Below are 20,749 nucleotides of genomic sequence, written 5' to 3'. Positions count from 1 at the left end.
ATGACAATTCTGTCAGAGTCATCACTAGAGGCGGTAGAATGACCCAGGAACCTTTGTATCCTGAGGGTCATCCTAAGAGAATTGAACAAGATTCTCAAGGAGTTAGCACTGATGCGCCTAGTCATCCTAGGAAGAAGAAGAAAGATGATAGGAATTTGCACGCTAGCAACCCTCATGCTGTTACACATGAGAATCCAAACGATGTTTCTGTCTCTAATGCCGAAACACAATCTGGCGATGAACATGAGCCTAATGACAATATCAATAGTCATGTTCATGATGATGCTCAACCCAGCAATGATAAGGATGTGGAGATTGAACCTATTGATCTTGAGAACCCACAGCCTAAGAATAGGAGATAAGATAAGAACGATTTTGCTGCTAGGAAGCATGGTAAAGAAAGGGAACCATGGGTCCAGAAACCCATGCCCTTTCCTCCCAAACCATCCAACAAAAAGGATGACGAGGATTTTGAGCGATTTGTTGAAATGATTAGACCTGTCTTCCTGCAAATGCGTTTGACAGATATGCTCAAAATGTCTCCATATGCCAAGTACATGAAAGATATTGTGACTAATAAGAGGAGGATACCTGAGGTGGAGATTTCCACCATGCTCGCTAATTACACCTTCAAGGGTGGAACTCCTAAGAAACTAGGTGATCCCGGAGTGCCCACTATACCTTGCTCCATTAAAGGAAACTACGTTAGAACTATTTTATGCGACCTTGGAGCCAGTGTTATGCCTCTCTCTCTTTATCGTAGGCTTGAACTGGATAAGTTGACACCCATTGAAATCTCTCTGCAAATGGCCGACAAATCAACTTCTTTCCCTATCGGCATTTGCGAGGATGTGCCTGTTGTGATTGCCAACGTCACTATCTTAACACACTTTGTTATCCTGGATATTCCCGAGGACGATGCCATGGAGGTCATCCTTGGAAGACCCTTTCTAAACACTGCAGGGGCTGTTATTGATTGCAACAAAGGCAATGCCATTTTCCATGTCAACGGTAATGAGCATACGGTGCACTTTCTGAAAAACAATATCGAGTACATTGCATCAATGCTATCGAAAAACTTCATCGATTCTTATTGGGAGCTTTGAATGCCCTATTCCTCCTGTCAAGATGAAGTATGATTTGCTTGTTGGGGATATTCACATCCCCATAAAGGTAACCTAGTGACTATTCAAAAATTCTCCGTCTTCTTTTGCGATTCAAAAAAGTTTGTCAAGGAGACTTGATCAACCTCATTGACGGATTTCTTTCGATGTCCATGAGATGGATGAATCGAGGAGTCACAAACCTTTGTTCCAAGCTTTCACCTTCGGTTGCTTAGAAGAAAAATGATAGATTTAGTTTAGTTTTCCTTGTTTTCTGCTTTTAGCGTCCCGTAGAGAAGTACCCCAAAAATAAAAGTTCTCCGAATGTCCTGAATATCAAGTATGATTTTTTCTAGAATTTTTGAAAAATACTGAGACGAAGAGCTAGTCATGGGACTGCACCAGTGGGCCACAAGCCCTGGAGGCGCGGGCACCCCCCTGGCCACGCCTACCAGGCTTGTGGAGCCCATGTGCACCCCCTCCACTCATTCTAGCTCACATATGCTTCTCCTACCTCAAGAAAAAATCGTTTCGCAGCTCAAACCCATGTTCTTGCTCTTCTTGCTGGGATTTTCGATCTCCTTGTGCAAAGCACCATTCACCAAGCTGTTTTGGGGAAATTGCTCCTTGGTAAGCGACTCCTCCATTGGTCCAATTAGTTTTTTCTCTAATGCCTTATACGTCACGTATTTTTGCTGCCTTGGTGACCCTGTTCTTGAGCTTTGCATGCTAATTTTAGTTGGTCCCAAGTAGTTTTGATGCGTGATATGGACTCTAGGCACTTGTCGGAGTAGTTGCTACGAGTTTCGTTGGGCCTTGTTCACTTTTCCTTAGAATCACTAAAAATTTCAGAAATTTTCCGAGATAGAAAAAGGAAAAGATGAGGAGGTTTTCAAGAGGCTCTTCAAGCCGTGACCCCAAGGATGATGAAAGTGAGAAGAAGAAACCCAAGTATCTAGCCCCCCGAGTTGCAGAAGTTCGAGCGTGCGAGTGGCCAAGCGATGTGTTCTTACGCGCCGCCAAACTTTATGAGGACTTTTACTACTTGGTGGAGAACGCAGGCCTTACCGCCTTCGTTGAAGATAAGGGTCCGCAATACCTCCTCCTCACTAATATTTTCGTGCAAAGCTTTAACTTATATCCAAGGAAGAATCCTCCTATGGTTGAGTTCAAATTATATGATATCCCCCAGCACATGTCACTCCAGGATTTTTGCAATGTTTGCAAATTGCCTTTTGTTGGGGATATTCATGAACCTCGTCCACGGGACTTGGAGGATGTCAAAGATACTATTGTTGTAGGAGAGGAGAGAGGAGTGTCTTGCGCCAGAGCTGCTAGCATACATTTTCCCGTGCTTCGGTACTTCTCACTATTCATGGGAAAATGTTTGATTGGTCGTGGGAACGCTGGGTCCCATAGCTCCCCAGATCTTGCGGTCATGCGCGAAGCCCTTTATAATGATAAAACTTATAGTTTGGGCGCTATAGTAGCTCAACGGTTGAACACGAACCGTTCTAAAGGCGTTGTCTATGGAGGTATCAATGCTACCCATCTTCCTAGACACTTTGAGATACCTATTAGACTGGACGAGGAAGAAGAGATTCTTCTTCCTGAGAGATATCGAGGTTATGATAGCATGGTTCACCATGACTTTCTTGATAGAGATATAAATAGAAGGATGATTTATAACCTGGTATTTAGTCAGGGTACTCGTGAGACTTTTACTTTGCATGCTCCTTCTTTGTTCAATCTTCATGCAGGCAGGTACATTATTATGCCCTCGGACATCTATGCATATTGGGGCATAGCCCAACCACAGGTGCCCGTGCCCGAGCCACCAGTCGAGTACCGGACACTAGTTTATCAGTGGGAGCCAGAGGAGCTCACACAGCAGTGGCATCCTCAGTACACTCTGGAGTACCCCGGAGCTGGTTATTTCCCTCCTTGGGAGTAGACCAACTTAGGCCAAAAGCCTAAGCTTGGGGGAGTACGTGTTTCTCACCGACTTTACATTCTTGCTTACACTTTCGCTTTGTTATTCGGTGTTCACACTTTGCCACTGTATCATCCATGCTAGTTTATTTCTTTCTCTCGTTTTCTTTTCGTCTGTTTGTCTAGTTTGAGAAAACCCAAAAAGATTTCCTTTTCTTCTTTTGCTTGTTGGGAGCTTTCCCGTGTAAATAATTTTCTTTTTCTTTGGGTCAAGGTAGAAGACCATGGTTACAATGTTTAGTGGCTCTCGCATGCATATATGTTTATCTGTCAAAGAGCCATATTACTTTGTCTTCTTCTTTGTGTTTGCTTGCAGATTCCAGCTTAGTCCAATGAACGAGCACTCTTATTTTTGTTCACATCATTCGATCGTGCAAGTGAAAGGCAATAATGATGATATATGATGAAGTGACTGATCCTGGAAAAGTTGGTATGAACTTGATCTATTTTGTTTTTGTAAATATGACTACCTCATCGTTCCACATTCAGCTTTGTTGTGAGAGAAACATGTTTGCAATGACAACTTGGAGATCATAGTTTCTGATGCCATGCTTAATTAGCTAGGAGCTTATAATGGTTTGTCTTGGGTGCCAACATGAATTTTGAGATGACTGTGATGTAGTATGATAGGATGGTATCCTCCTTTGAATGATTCAAGTGGCTTGACTTGGCGCATGTTTACGCATGTAGTTGAAACAAAATCAACATAGCCTCTATGATATTCATGTTCATGGTGATTTATGTCCTACTCATGCTTGCACTCAATGTTGGTTAATCTCAATGCATTTTGATGACTGTTGTCGCTCTCTAGTTTGTCGCTTCCCAGTCTTTTGCTAGCCTTCACTTGTACTAAGCGGGAATACTGCTTGTGCATCCACTTCCATAAACCCAAAGTTGTTCCATATGAGTCCACCATACCTACCTCTATGCGGTATCTACCTGCCGTTCCAAGTAAATTTGCATGTGCCTCTCTCTAAATCTTCAAGAAATGATCTGTTTTGCATGCCCAAACCGCTCATGTGGTGACAAGGGGCTATCCGTATCTTCCATGCTAGGCGTGTTATCCTCGATATGTGTTTATTCACTATCATTCACGAGAAAGGGGTCGGTAATTGGAATGCCCAGTTCCATGCTCAAATCGAAAAGATAATTGCAAACAAAACTACCCTTGGATTGATGTTGGTATGAACGGCACCCGAGGATTCGGCTAGTCGTGGAGTGTGATTGATCGGTGGTGAGGGAGTCAAAACTTTACTTTTCTGTTTGGGAACCGCCTATAGCATGTGTAGCGTGGAAGATGGTGAAAACTCTTGGTCATTGCGTTGACAATGAAAGCATGCCACCCAAATATATTATGTCTGTTTTAAAAGCTTGAGCTGTGGCACCTCTGCAAATCAATGCTTCCCTCTGTGAAGGGCCTGTCTATTTATGTTCCTGTTGAGTCATCCTCTCCTTATAAAAGAACCAATTAGAGAGCAACTATGTCATTTTTGTGCTTTGCTTTTGACTGATATTGAGTATGACTGTGACTGGATCTTCTTTGCCATGAATTACAATGTTTAGTCAGCCCTTGGTCTTTGAAAGTGCTCTGCATTTATGTTTTGCGGTCTCAGAAAGTGCTAGCGAGATACCATCTCTTCGTACTGCTTCATGATTGTTTTGATTGAAGTGTTGACGTTTGAAACTTGTTATTATTGCTCGCTAGTTGATTATGCCATTGATATGAGTTTGCAGTGAGACCTAGATGTCATTTGCTTATGTGGTTTGCTTGTGATCTTGCTGAAATTATGGATATGAGTTAGACATAGTTGCAAGAACAAGATCAAACAGAGTTCGTAAAAGTTTTTCTTTTGTCTCTTTCAGTTTGTCAACTGAATTGCTTTGAGGACAAGTAAGGTTTTAAGCTTGGGGGAGTTGATACGTCTTCGTCGTATCTACTTTTCCAAACACTTTTGCCCTTGTTTTGGACTCTAATTTGCATGATTTGAATGGAACTAAGCCGGACTAACGCTGTTTTCAGCGGAATTGCCATGGTGTTGTTTTTGCGCAGAAATAAAAGTTCTCGGAATGACCTGGAAATTTATGGGGATTTTTTGTGGAATATATAAAAAATACTGGCGCAAGAATCAATGGAGGAATTGGAGCGTGGAGCCCACAAGCCCACCAGGCGCGGGGCCCCCTGGTCGCGCCTGGCAGGCTTGTGTGGCCCACGAAGCTCCACCGCCTCCAATCTTAGCTCTATTTAGTCCCTTTCGTCCGGAAAAAAATCAAGGGGAAGAGTTCATCGCGTTTTACGATACGGAGGCGCCGCCACCTCCTGTTCTTCCTATGGAGGGCAGATCTGGAGTCCGTTCTGGGCTTCGGAGAGGGGAGATCGTCGCCATCGTCATCACCAACCTTCCTTCATCGCCAATTCCATGATGCTCTTCACCGTTCGTGAGTAATCTCATCGTAGGCTTGCTGGACGGTGATGGGTTGGATGAGATCTATCATGTAATCGAGTTAGTTTTGACGGGGATTGATCCCTAGTATCCACTATGTTCTCAAATTGATGTTGCTACTACTTTGCCATGCTTAATGCTTGTCACTAGGGCCCGAGTGCCATGATTTTAGATCTGAACCTATTATGTTGTCGCCAATATATGTGTGTTATAGATCCTATCTTGCAAGTTGTAGTCACCTACTATGTGTTATGACCCGGCAACCTCGGAGTGACAATAGGCGGAACCACTCCCAGAGATGACCATAGTATGAGGAGTTCATGTATTCACGAAGTGTTAATGCGTTGGACCAGTTCTTTATTAAAAGGCGAACCTTAATATCCCGTAGTTTCCATTAGGACCCCGCTGCCACGGGAGGGATGGACAATAGATGCCATGCAAGTTATTTTCCCTAAGCACGTATGACTACATACGGAATACGTGCCTACATTAGATTTACGAACTGGAGCTAGTTACATATCTCTCCGTGTTATAACTGTTGCATGATGAATAGAATCCGGCATAATCCTCCATCACCGATCCAATGCCTATGAGTTTTTCCCTACTGGTCCTTGCTACGTTACTTTCCCGCTGCTGTTGTCACTGCTGCTACTGTTACTCTGTTGCTACTGATGTTACTCTGCTCGTACTGCTGTCACTTTGCTGCTACTGGTTACTGTTGCTACTGTTGCTATCACACTACTCTGCTACTGATACTTTGCTGCAGATACTAAATCTTTCACATGTGGTCGAATTGACAACTCAACTGCTAATACTTGAGAATATTCTTTGGCTTCCCCTTGTGTCGAATCAATAAATTTGGGTTGAATAGTCTACCCTCGAAAACTGTTGCGATCCCCTATACCTGTGGGTTATCAAGGTTCAACCGATAAGATCTTCGGAGGATATGTAGGATCCAATATGCGCATCCAGGTCCTGCTATTGGATATTGATCGAGGAGTACCTCGGGGCATGTTTACATAGTTCTCGAACCCGCAGGGTCTGCACACTTAAGGTTCGGTGATGTTTTAGTATAGTTGAGTTATATGCGTGGTTACTGAATGTTGTTCGGAGTCCCGGATGAGATCACGGACGTCACGAGGGTTTCCGGAATGGTCCAAAGACAAAGATTGATATATAGGTTTGTCTCATTTGGTTACCGAAAGGTTTTCGGGCATTACCAGCATCGTACCGGGAGTGACAAATGGGTTCCGAATATTTATCGGGAGGGGGGCAACCCACCCGGGAGAGGCCCATGACCTTGAGGGTGGTGCACCAGCCCTTAGTGGGCTGTTGGGACAGCCTAAAGAGTCCTTGGTGCCACAAGATTGAAAATCAAAGAGAAAAGAAAAAAAAAGGAGGTGGGAAGGAAGAGAAGGACTCGAGCTTCCAATCTTAGTTGGACTAGGATTGGAGGAGGACTCCTCCTGTCCTTGGTCGGCGCACCCTAGGGGTCTTGGACCCCAAGGCAAGCCTCCCCTCCCCTCCTCCTATATATAGTGGAGTTTTAGGGCTGATTTGAGACAACTTTTGCCACGGTAGCCCGACCACAAACAACACGGTTTTTCCTCTAGATCGTATTTCTGCGGAGCTCGGGCGGAGCCCTGCAGGAGTAGATCCTTCACCACCACTGGAGCGCCGTCACGCTACCAGAGAACTCATCTATTTATCCATCTTGCTTGCTCGATCAAGAAGGCCGAGATCATCGTCGAGCTGTATGTGTGCTGAACGCGGAGGTGTCATCCATTCGGCACTAGATCGGAGCGGATCGTGGGACGGATCGCGGGACGGTTCGTGGGATGGTTCGCATGGCGGATCGAGGGACGTGAGGACATTCCACTACATCAACCGGGTTTCTTAACGCTTCCTGCTATGCGATCTACAAGGGTACGTAGATCCAAATCTCCTCTCGTAGATGGACATCACCATGATAGGTCTTCATGCACGTAGGAAATTTTTTGTTTCCCATGCGACGTTCCCCAACACCACCTTCGTGAAACCATCATGCATGCACATTAGGACCAACCAATTCCTGAAGAGACAAGGTCCCTGCTCCACAATGCGCTCCCAATCGCCGAGGAAAGACGCCTGTACGGTGAACAGATTCTGTCCAACAGGCTTAAACCTGATATGCTGCATTGGGTTCCAAGTCGCGCGCATGTCCTTGTAGAACGCCGTCGAGCTGAAGGTTTTCTCAGTGTGAACTCTAGCAAGGGCTAACCATCTAACTCCCTCATTGATCGTTGGATCATCCTCTTCAATCACCAGATCATCGAATTCCTCCTCATCCAGATTGAGTTGCTCAATAAAATCACCCAGATCCTGATTCCCGGCCGTGCCGCCACCACCGGTCGTCCCGCACAGGGTGTCCGCCATTGGTTCCTTGACAGCTGTCGTGAGGGAGACCATGAGACACCGAGGGGGGAGTGCACACCACGATCGTGCGATCCCGAACGGGTTTGGATCCCGATCGAACATAGGTACTCTCGTGGTGATGGGATCGCCAGAGAGGAGGCAAACCCTAGCCTTGGCATAGGGGAAACTTCCTGACTAACGTATCACTACTGACCCTCTGACCCCGCCGCAAGTAGAAAAATTTACTGGTACTCCTTTGGTAAATTAATATAAAAGTGTTTAAATTATTAGAATAATGTTGGTCAACACTACGCAGCGGCGCCGCACCCGCGTCTGTTGTGCAGCGGCCTAGCTAATCACCCCCAATGCAAAATCAACACCTATTAATCACCTTACTTCAAAAACCATTGTCGTGGCTACCGCCAATCCGCTCTCTCTCTCTACCATGCATGGTACAATGACATCATCAAAGATTTGTCCAAATGTTTGAAATTTGGAAACTTTTATCTTTAAAACAGTCAATTTTATTAATGATCTATTTTCACCGTTGACTTTGTTTTGATGAGATCTTTGAAACTAGATCCCATATCAACATGTTTGAGAAAAAAAATCTACTCATACTTGTCACATTTTCTATACCTACTTTGTCATATTTGTAAACACTAACTTGCCGAATAAAATGTTGGGTGTTAAAAGCTTGTATCCACCTCTCGTGAAAAAGACAAATGCTCGTCGAATCAGATGGAAGCGGGTCAAATTTGAACTGCAACTGCATTATAGTTTGCTCTTTATTTTTCCCAAAAATCATTTCTAGGTACACAAGTATCTATTTCATCAGAGAAACACACAAAAATTCCAAGATTCAACCACTAGCTAGGAACGGTCATACCCGCCTTTTTGACTGCATTTGGAAATAGACATGAAAATTGAAAAAAAATCAAAAAATTGTAAAGCCTTTGCATTGTTTCATTATATGTGACAAAGTTACCATAAAAAATAATAAACTTGTAATAAGGAAATTATTTTTAAAAAGTGTTCTTAGAAATGAGTTATCATGTGTGAAGATTCATGGCTTTCAAGCCAAATGATCAATCTTATAGCCACATTCATGGCATAGTTTGTTCAAATGATCTTGCATTGTGCACAATGGTGTGTATTGGAATGGCAAACAATGTTGCCTAAGGAAGTTCTCATTTTCTTTAGACGAAAAAATCATTTTCCATTTTCCGAGTATCCAAAATGAGTTTTTTTGGGAAGGATCTACCATATATTTGTTGCAAAATTGTACCAAATAATTTCTGTAAAATACTAGGCCATATTTAATGCACAGTTGACCAAATATTTTGGTGTCAAAAGCTTTTATCCACCTCTCGTGAAAAAGACAAATTTTTGCCGATTCTGTTGGACGCGGGTCAAATTTGAACTGCAACTGCCTTATAGTTTGCTCTTTATTTTTCCAAAAATCATTTTAGGTACAAAATTATCTATTTAATTAAAGAAACACCAAAAGTTTTCCAAGATCAACCACTAGATAGGAACGGTCATACCCGCTGTTTTGACCGCATTTTTAAATGGCCATGAAAAATTCAAAAAATTCAAAAAAATGGAAAACCTTTTGTGTAATTATATGTGACAAATTTACCAGGAAATATAATAAACTTGTAATACGGAAATTATTTTTAAAAAGTGTTCTCGGAAATGGGCTATCATGTGTGAAGATTCATGGTTTTCAAGCCAAATGATCAATCTTATGGCGACATTAATGACATAGTTTGTTGAAATGATCTTATATTATGCAAAAGGATGCATATTGGAATGGCAAACAATGTTGATTAAGAAAGTTTTCATTTTCCTTGTGTGTAAAAATCATTTTCCATTTTTCAAGTGTCCAAAATGAGTTTTTTTAAGTATCTACCATATATTTGTTTCAAAATTGTACCAAATCATTTTTATAAAATACTAGGTCATATTTAATGTATAATTGACAAAATGGTTGGGTGTTAAAAGTTTTTATCCACCTCTCATGAAAAAGACAAATTTATGTCGATTCAGGTGGAAGCGGGTTAAATTTGAACTACAGCTGCATTATAGTTTGCTCTTTATTTTTCCCAAAAATCATTTATAGGTACATAAGTATCTATTTAATCAGAAATACATGGTGTGGTGGCTTGACGTCGAGCTTTGGATGGTGGTCGAGGGCCCCAACTCCAGAGCGCGTAAACTTGTATGCCAGCCGCATGGTCACCGCCTCACCGTTGCATTGCCACGTTCTGGGTGGAATAGGCATGTCTGATGGGTTGGAAAATCCCTCGGTAGGTGTTAGGAAGAAGAATACAATAGAAGAATCTCACGAGAAGACTGAACTAAGCTAAAACATAAATTAGCAGCCAAGTGTTTGATTAGCGGTGCACGTAATGCACATAGACAATGGGCCTAAATTTTGGGTGAGGATGATCATCTACTAAGGAGACTCTCTTGGAAATTTTTTATCTCAAATGGATGAACCTAGGTGGCACTTGCTTTGTAAAGTACCACACTATGCGGAAATGTGGATGTTGAAGCTCGGATCAAATGAATGAATGGATTAAACTGAAATTTGGTGTATGATGTTAATTTAGGCATATGAAGGCATTGTAAAACTTTTATACCATTTGGACATACCAAAGTGACACTTCCTTCACAATGTGTCAATCTGGACAGAAAATGGTAATTGAAACTGAGCTCACATAGATGATTGGATTGAGCTGAAATTTGGAGCAGGATGATAACTTGGGCATATTAAGACAATGTAAAAATTCATAAAATTTGGATAAACAAAAATTGTACTTCATTCACAATGCTCTCTAGTGAACAGAATATTGAGAAAAATATTGAGGGAAACTCGTTGAATTAAATGAGCTAAATTTCGATGGAGTGAGGTTATATGGTCAGTTTCATTCCGTGATAAATTTTCATCAACTATAAAGCAATATAAAATGTAGTTACTTCACAAACTGAAAATATTACCAGAAACAAAGATTGGATGATGAGCTCACATGGATTGTTAGATGGGGCTGAAATTTTATGGAGAGCTATGGTTTTGGCATATAAAATATGTGAAAAAAATTCAACTCATCAGGATATTCCTAGCTAGTACTTCCTTCACAAAGTTGTTAGCTGAACACAAACTTTGGAAATTTGCTGATAAAGATTTACTAGGCAAATGGATACGAAAGTTTTCATGAGGCCATTATTTGGATAGTCAAGAGTGCCCAAAATTTTTGAGGGCAATAAGAAAATAGAAATATCACTTCCTTCAAAAAGTGCTATTTTGAACATAATAGAAAAATGAATATTGCTGAATTATTTTCGAACTATGGAAGGAAGGGTTTTCACATATTTGAGGAATATATGATCCCAATTATTTATGAGAATTTTTTGACAATTTTTGGAATGACAGAATTGTAGGTTGCTTCATAAACTAGGGCAAAAATTAACACATGTACATGACATGTAGGCAAAACTGATGATGTGGCACCTAGTCATAGCTATGAACATCTATATTGGTCGTAATTAGCTACAAATTAGGCAGCGGACCATGGCTATCCGCTTTACGACCATTTCCAGTAAGGAAGTTACGACCTTTCTGATGAAAATGGTCGTTAGTTTTCAGGGTTAGGACCCCTCCGGACATCTTACAACCAATTGGTCTCAAATGGTCGTAGATCTACGACCATTTCTGCGAGCGTCACTTCCATAAGGTCGTTAGTTGACATATTTCTTGTAGTGTGGGAGGAAGATGGCAACGGTGCGAGCATGATGGTGCAGCGTGGCCGACGACAATGACGGTGCGAGGACCATGAGTTCACGGTCAGTGGCAGTGGTGGGGCTCAGGCGAAAGTCGAAGAGTGAGAGTGATAGAGTTAGCAAAATATATGGCGGGGGGGGGGGGGACGATAAGATAATTGTAGTAGTAGCGCTGGGCATGGCAAAAGCGCTACTCCTAAGGCACTTACGTGTAGCGCTGGCCGCGGCGCACGCGCTGCTGCTAGTGTGGACCACCCGCTGGCCCCTTGTATATACGTTAGCAGCGCCAGTTAAACAATAATGTGCTATTGCTTCAATGTTAGTTATACGTTCGTTTATGTAGAACGTTATTCCTATGGCTTGCATGGGGTGTGCCCTGAGTCCTACATACCAGTAGCGATGGGCATATGACCCAACACTACTGCTAAAACTAACCAGTAGCGCATGTTTAGTACCAACGCTACTACTATTTAATAGTAGCGTAGGCCAGTTTTCAATCGCTACTGATGAACATCTACTCCCTCCGTCCCAAAATTCTTGTCTTAGATTTGTTTAAATACGGATGTATCTAGTTGTGTCTTAGTGTTAGATACATCTATATCTAGACAAATCTCAGATGAGAATTTTGGGATGGAGGGAGTACATATGAGTTATTTCCTAGTAGTTCATTGATTTTTTGCAAAAGTCAAAAACACGCAAAAAAACAGAAACTGGCACTCAGCACGAGGTTAATAGGTTAGTCTCAAAAAATGATATAAAATAGGATATTATTGCATATAAAGTATTCAAGATTGATAATATAATATCATGAAATAATAAAAATTTATAGATATGTTGAAGACGTATTAGGTATCTATCCTCTGTGGGAAAACTTTGTAAAGACCATCTGCGAGCAAGTTGGGTAAAAGAAGTCTCACTTTGCCCACACACAAGAAGCAACAAGAAAGGATGTTGACAGGGTATTTGTAGTTATGCACACACGTTTTGCTGTTGTTTTTGGACCTGCTAAACAATGTGATTCGGAGACCTTGTGAGAGGTGATGACATTTTGTGTGATCATGCACAACATAATCATCGATGATGAGGGCGAGGATGCTACCATAGGTCTTAAATTTGAGAACATGGGTTATCGAACTTCCCTACCAGAATTTGATCATATTTGATGAGTTTGTTGAAATGCATCAACAAATTTGACACTGAGCAACTCATGAGCAACTAAAGAAAAACCCGATTGAGCATCTGTGAGCAGTTAAATCGGCCAACATTGTTGGAATATAATATTTAAATTAGAACCACTCCTGCATTTGAACATTTCTTTGCTAAACTATAACTAGATATGCAACTATTTTTAGTGTGCAAATGTATACAGACTTTACAAAAATTGGAAGCGGATATATGCGGCTAGTTGTGGAAGGCCGACTCTTGTATTAGTGTCCTTGAATTGGTCACCTGGTTCGCACATGGATGCTTTTTCCGGTTTACGGATCAGCGTTGAAGATGCCCTAAAAACTATCGTGCTAAAAGTATTATAATTTTTTGCACTATAAGGGAACAACAAATAAAAGTGGTCTACAAATTGGCATGCAACAGACCTAACTACTAAGATACAATAAGGTTGGTAATCACACATCAAGAGCTATGTGAATAACTTACAGTGGATAAATTACTACACATAATATGAGCGAAAATATTTTCAAAATGAACTAATTAATCCATGGCAACAACTCAAGGGGATTTAAGGTAAGAATAGCCTGATAACTACATAGTGCGTGCATCAGCCAAATTCAAATCCATCAACGCCCTAATCATGGTGGTGACAATCTAGCAATAAAACATACACAAAGCAACTTTGAAGACGACAACACAAAAGTATCCAAATCCACGGATTGCAAAAACCAACCCTGTTCCCGTACTCGCCAAATACAACTAGCTTCGCAATGAGTCGAATCCTACAAATGCACTACAACTAAAAACACACTTCCCACAAATGGATCCACTCGTCAGTGAGCACCACCCGATCTCCTCCCCCCCCAAAGAAAAACGATTGCGAGCACGAAACAGGGGGTAATGTTGCTCACCACCTCTCGCCATCGCCCACGGTGCAAACAACCATCCCCTATTGTCGTATGAAATCATCGCCTCCACAAAACTAATGACAACGAGCATAGGAAAAAGTTTACCGCCGCTGACGAGAAAAGAGAGAGATAGCACGCGAGGGGGGATGGGTGACGACTCACTCACAACTCATCGCGGTTCAAACTAGTCAACTCCAATTGTTGTGTTGAATAACAAGGCTAAGGCAGTTGGTGTTGAATAAACAAAACCACACCGAGCAAGTGTGGAGTTTTCAAAGATTATGGAGAGCGTCACATGACACCATTTCATTGTATGCAACATGAGGAAAGGTGAGCAGCTGCAACCGGTAGGAGGAGATGCACCGACAGCTAGCTGGAAAGTTGCAACAGGAAGGAAAAGATGCACCGACGACTAATGGATGCTACCACAGCCAATTCAGCATGCTACCACGGCCAATTCACGATGCTACCACAACGATGGATGGATGCTGCATCCACGAGCACCACGTGCTGGACCAACATTTTTTCTGGAATGGGAAATTGTGGAGCTACAACGATGATCTCTTTTTGCTAGAAGGGCCGAGCATGTTTGCTGGGTACGCGGAGCTATTTTTCTACAAGCCTACAACTGACAAGCTGGGATGTAACGTCGAGCGAGACGAGATGCTGGCATTCGGTGAGGTGCTACGATGTCGGCAACTAGATCGCTGGTGGATGCTGGAACGCGACTAGCTAGGGCGTGGGCGGTGAGGGGCGACCGTTCATGCTGCAAATACCAACTGTCAAGGAGCTGCTAACGACAACTGTTGGGCAGCTGCAAACGACAACTATCGGATAGGTGCGAACAACAACCACCCGTGCAGGAAGCGGCAACCATGGCGAGGTGGTGGCCGACTAGGACCACTGGAAGGGTGTGCAACGATAAGGAGTGTTTTTTCGGATCTGGACGAGGTTATTTTTATGACGCTCTGTTTTCACATGAAGAAGAACAATAGATATGCATGTGTGAGGGAAACGGAAAAAGGAACAAGGGAATCGTTCAGCTAAAATCAGTCATATTGAATGGCCTGCATGTGACCGGCTGAAACTTACGCCGAACGACCAGCGCCTAGCATCGGCTTGGGAGTTCCTATGGAGCGCTGCACGCGCTCGTTAACGATCCGGCACTTGCAGCACTGCTAGCATGGGCCGGCCCATTAGAGTGTTGCCCAGCTTTTTTTTATTTTTCATTACGAAAAAAATATGAAATCAAAAATGGTTTACATATTTAAAGGAAAAAATGTTCATCGATTTTAAAAAAAAGTTCATACCTTTCAAAAACGTTCATCAATTTTTTTAAAAAGTTCACTAAAAATGAAAAAAAGTTCATCCAATTTAAAAAAAGTTCATTAATTTTTTATAAATTTCAATAAATTTGAAAAAACTTCATAAAAATTCAACAAAAGTTCATTGAAGTGAAAAAAGCTCATAAATCTTTAAAAAGTGCATCCATTTTCAAAAAGATGTTCATCAAAATTCAATATAGTTCACCAATATTCAAAAAAGTTCATTAATCTTAAAAAATATTCGCTAGAATTTAAAAAATGTTTATCAATATTTAAACGGCGTCTAGATGAGCCGGTCTATTTACAAACACCATAGGCGCCAATTAACAAAAATGCACGTTAGATCACGTCTACGGCGTCAAATAGGAAATGCCCATCGGCCTTACTATTAAGAGTTGTTTTGGTTATCCTTTAGGATTTATGCTGTGGGCTGGACTTAACACAAAACCCACAGCCATGGTAGGCCGGAATCTATTATTCAGCTCACAAACGATGTTCTACTCAAAAGAAGAAAAAAATCTGTTGTCAGAAAAAGAGAACAAAAAAGGCTCACGAACATGCCGCGGCTCGCACAGGTGGCCGTGAGCTTCTGAATGACTTGGCCACCCGGCATGTCCACTGCCCCCCTAGACGGTGTGGGTGGGTGGACAGGTCAAGCGCATTGAACAAGGTCACCCTGCGTTCTGCCACGAGGCCAACTGCGTGGCCCTCATGCAACGCGCCTTGCTGCCACTTCTACACACGCCCTCGCCGGCCGACCGCTGCTATAAAAGCAGCTCCCCGTTGCGTCCTCGACGGCATCCATCGAGAGACGTTCGCAGCAGCAAAGAGCACGCAGCAACTAGCTTTCAGTTGTTTCAACCATGCCGGGGCTCACCATTGGCGACACCGTCCCCAACCTGGAGCTGGACTCCACCCATGGCAAGATCCGCATCCACGACTACGTCGGCAACGGCTACGTCATCCTCTTCTCGCACCCCGGTACGTGTATACGACGCCTTCACGGCCTGCTCGATCGTAATCCTTGTGTGAAGTTTGGTGTTGATTGATTCTCTGGGCTTATGTGCTGTTCAGGTGATTTCACCCCGGTGTGCACGACGGAGCTGGCGGCCATGGCCAACTACGCCAAGGAGTTCGAGAAGCGGGGCGTGAAGCTGCTCGGCATCTCCTGCGACGACGTGCAGTCCCACAAGGAGTGGACCAAGGACATCGAGGCCTACAAGGTTCGCCTATAATCTGCCACCGCCATTTTGATCTACGTAGATCTGTAGATTCTTGGTTGCTGATTAGCCACCTGATGGCTGGTTACCTTCTGTTCTCGCGACGAGTGCAGCCTGGGAGCAAGGTGACGTACCCGATCATGGCGGACCCGGACCGGTCGGCGATCAAGCAGCTCAACATGGTGGACCCGGACGAGAAGGACGCGCAGGGGCAGCTGCCGTCCCGCACCCTGCACATCGTGGGGCCGGACAAGGTGGTGAAGCTGAGCTTCCTGTACCCGTCGTGCACGGGGCGGAACATGGACGAGGTGGTGCGCGCCGTGGACTCGCTGCTGACGGCGGCAAAGCACAAGGTGGCAACCCCGGCCAACTGGAAGCCCGGCGAGTGCGTGGTGATCGCGCCCGGCGTCTCCGACGAGGAGGCCAAGAAGATGTTCCCGCAGGGGTTCGAGACCGCCGACCTGCCCTCCAAGAAGGGCTACCTCCGCTTCACCAAGGTCTAGGCGTCCGTCCGTGCTAGCTCGTCGGCGCTTGCTCGGTTACTTATGGTGGTGGTATGTGTCGTTGTGGTGCGTGCGTACTTTTGTGGTAGCATGTGTCGTTTCTTCTGTAATTCTACTCGCGTCGCCGAGCTATCTCTACTGTGACTTCGCCTCTTTTCATGTGTTCTGTGTTCGATGGCCCGTATGTCCATGGCTGTGTTGTTTGGAGGACCGCTCTGAAGTGTTTTAGACGTGGATGGCGCCACCTATCAGCACGGCTGCTGCGCAATCCACGCTTGGTCGTCACCTAAATGCGGGCTAGTGCGGTTCCTCTCCCTGGAAACTTGACTGAAGCATCAAGCAGAACATGAAAAAGGAAAGTTGCAAATCAATCTGTATGGTTAAAGAAACTGTATTATTTGCAGCATGGATTTCCGACGATCCCGAGGCTTCTACGATGATTTGGTAAATCCACGTTCAGTCTCTCAACGATGAAAGAAAGAAGAAAAGTTATAAACACAGAATTTCGTAAATCCACGTTCAGTCTCTCAAAGATGAAAGGAAGAAAAGTTAAAAACACAGACGAGGCACGTATATTGCGGGAACATTGTTAAAAGATGGATAAGTTATAAAAAAATCTAGAACTAATAAAATACAAAGTGTATAAAAAGGGAGTGAAAATATTGTGAAAATGTAATTTCTAACAAAATATGGAGGATTCTAATGCAAAAAATTATTTATGACTAATATGTCTGAATTAATGATGTGGCACCATTCCATGGGTAGAGTAATGCAAAACATGTTATTTATGTCTCATACTTGCTTATGTGTGGTTGCATGATAAAAAAAATTAGGCGGTGGGTTGTAGGGGTTGTAGCTATTTAGAAATAGAGAATATACTTTCGATGTCAATTAAGTATGATTTTTCTAAAAAAAATTCACAGAAATAGAGAATATACTTTCGATGTCAATTAAGTATGATTTTTCTAAAAAAAATTCACACGATTTTGGCTTTTTAATTTGTTTTTTCGATTGTTTTTGGTGTTTCGGTTTCTTAGAGCATCTTTAGCAAAAGCCGTTTACAATCCGCACGGGTCAATGTGGATGGCAGACTATTAAAAATGGATCCGTTAAAAGCATATTTACAAAAGAAAATGGATACAGGTCGTCAATGTGGGGAAACTGTTATTATACAGGTCGTCAATGCGGGGAAAAATGGATCCGTTAAAAGCATATTTACAAAATAAAATGGATCCGTTACAGAAGATGTTATTATACGCATTGAAAAATGGATCCGTTAAAAGCATATTTACAAAATAAAATGGATCCGTTACAGAAGATGTTATTATACAGGTTGTCAATGCGGGGCTGCTCGGATGTCACCGCGTCAACCCGTAAACCGGAAAACCACGCAATAAAACATAGTTGAAATTTGACAGTGATTTCCACGAATGAATTCGAATTTATACAATGAAGCATAGTTCGCACGCGAAATGAGAGCATGGTTTGAAAGACAAACGCAAAAGGACTTCCTGCATCTTCGTTCTTCAGTCTGCACCATCGAGTTCATCGCCGCCCCCAAATCCATCGACTCCCTCGAATCCATCGCCTGCACTTGTTCCTATGTCGGCACTTATCCCTACTCCAGCATTTGTCCCTACTTCGGCACCGAAATCATCGGTTCCGATTCCTGAGGAGAAGCCATCGCCACCATTGTAACACGCAAGCATCCTCCTCTTCAAGATTTCTCTCCTTATCATATCATGCCATTCTTTGTTGATGTCATCCATGTCATCACGGTTCAAAGTCATGATCTTGTTCTCTCCAGCAATAAGGTTGGTCATGGTTTTGATCTCAACGACACGTGTTTTTCTCTACTCAACTTCTTTGAGCAATTTCCACCTCTTGCTTTTCTCATGCCTTCTTCTCGGTCAACTCTATCTTTGCATCCGAAGACTTCGCTAGCAATACCTCATTTGATTGCAACATGGAATCTATCTTCTCCCGCAAGGTCGATGCTTCGCGTTTCCTTTTGATCTTCTCCTTTGTCTTTTTGTCACCATTAGGCTTGTTCAAGTTTCTTGGACCATCATCATCTTCATCCATTTCCGTAAGTGAACCTCTCTTCGGTGGGGATTCTTTGTCAATCAACGTTCTTTTATCGTAGTTTTTGAGCAATTTCCAACAATGCTCTAGTTCAAAAAATCTTCCTTCGAAAGCATCCATGTCTTTGTACCGTCGTTGAGAATTTTTTTCCTACACAATAAAAACAAAGTCAAACTGATGGAACCATTGTACATTATGCAAACTAATGGAACCATTTGATTGCAATCAACTCACATAGTCGGATTCGACAGTTTCACTTGGAGGAGCATTGTGAACTTGTTCCAAGCAAGCTGCCTAACGGCTACAAGTCAGCTTGATCACGTCCCAACAACCTTGAAGTGACCGAAAGGTCCGTGATGTCATGTTGGAATACTTGGCCATCAATTGGAAGTACGGATCTTCAATTCTTTGCCAATAGATCTTGGCGGTTTGAGACACACCCGTGCAAGGATCCATAGACACAACACTCCGAGTCTTTATCAACATTTGATCTTTCAAGATCATGTAGTTCTTTGATCTGACGCTTTTTCCCTTCCGATTGCTGATACGTCCCCTCATCTATCTCCTCCACCTCGTCTTCATCAATGTGGTCATCAACGCCACCCTCTAATTCATTGTAATCGAAACCACCGATCGGGGCTTGATCGATGTTGAATGCGTTAGTGGTCAACGAGTGCACGAACTCAACAGCGACATTGTTCGAACCACGGCTACATCGAGTGAATGCACATCATGATAGGCGAATAATTGAAGCAAAAATAAGTGAGAGAAGTTGCATACCTTCCGGACGTTTCATCGAACACCTCGCCTGCGGTGAAAGCAGCCTAGTAGGAAGGCACCGTCGCGGAACGTCTCACCTAGGTGGATGGAGTGGCCGAAGGTTTCTTCGTAGGAACCTTCTTCCGCTTCACGCTCGAAACCTTGTTCATCTTCCCTGCTGGTGGTCGGCCAGTTCGCGCAAAAGCGGCGGCGCTCGGCGCGCCTTCTCTTCCGGCTGGGCCAGCCGACCTGCACGACAACATTGCCTTGTCGCTTGCGGGCTGGCGCATTGGCGACAATGAAGGGGGGGTAGCATGGAAGGTGATGAGATCTGTCGTGGGTATAAGTATGACAGTAGATGTGTAGGGTACGAAAGGATGGGCAGAGCCTTAGCTACGGCGAGGTTGTATGAGTTCAGGCCCCTCTACGGTGGAGGTAATAGCCCTACGTCTCAGTGCTCTGGGAGCTTGTTGTCGAGTGAAATATGGATTACATTGAATTGCTAACCCCTGCACCAGTGGGGAAGGGTGGCTTATATAGAGTGCGCTGCCCTTCACAACGGTTCGGTGCACAGGGGTGGAGTAGTGGCGAATAAATGCCTACGTTACAAGTAACGTACGTCTTAAATGCTAATAAAGGCACATGGAAACGTATGACCGTTTCCCTCCAGGGGGTTACGATGCACAGAGTGGAATCCAGTCGGTTAGTTTGATACACTCTGAATGCTCATCTCCGACTGGGTGCTGGAGGATTCGTCACCGACTGGATCATGGGAAGTCCTTAATTCAGTCGGAACTGACTAAGGGCCTTATCCCTTATGAAGGGTAGTCCTTGGGTAGGACTTATAGGGCAGGCCTATGACCCTACCCTAGGACTATAACCCCATCATTAGTCCCCGAATGGATTGGGGTTGGAACGACGAAGCGATGCTTGGAGTACGGATCCGACTGGTACGGATGCGACTTTGGCGTTGTTTGCCTCGATCCATTTTATCTTCTTTGACCAATGATCCGAGTGGATGTATTTGTGAAACGAACCGTCAGGGGCCGAGTGCTTCCGTGGTATC

General features: G+C 43.4%; 1 protein-coding gene across 1 annotated transcript; it reads left to right on the top strand.

Annotated features, from left to right (window-relative positions):
* Positions 1 to 15,907: 15,907 nt before the first annotated feature.
* LOC123425099 (1-Cys peroxiredoxin PER1) lies at positions 15,908 to 16,998 on the top strand. Its single transcript, XM_045108766.1, has 3 exons — positions 15,908 to 16,097; positions 16,191 to 16,339; positions 16,450 to 16,998. Exons 1-3 carry the CDS (start codon positions 15,980 to 15,982, stop codon positions 16,837 to 16,839), a joined length of 657 nt encoding a protein of 218 aa, XP_044964701.1. The 5' UTR covers positions 15,908 to 15,979; the 3' UTR covers positions 16,840 to 16,998.
* The last annotated feature ends 3,751 nt before the right edge of the window (positions 16,999 to 20,749 follow it).

Source organism: Hordeum vulgare, chromosome 2H (genome assembly GCF_904849725.1).
Source record: "Hordeum vulgare subsp. vulgare chromosome 2H, MorexV3_pseudomolecules_assembly, whole genome shotgun sequence".
NCBI classification, from domain to species: Eukaryota; Viridiplantae; Streptophyta; class Magnoliopsida; order Poales; family Poaceae; genus Hordeum; species Hordeum vulgare.
The sequence above is the reverse complement of the archived record's forward strand: the minus strand, read 5'-3'. Positions and strand labels throughout refer to the sequence as shown.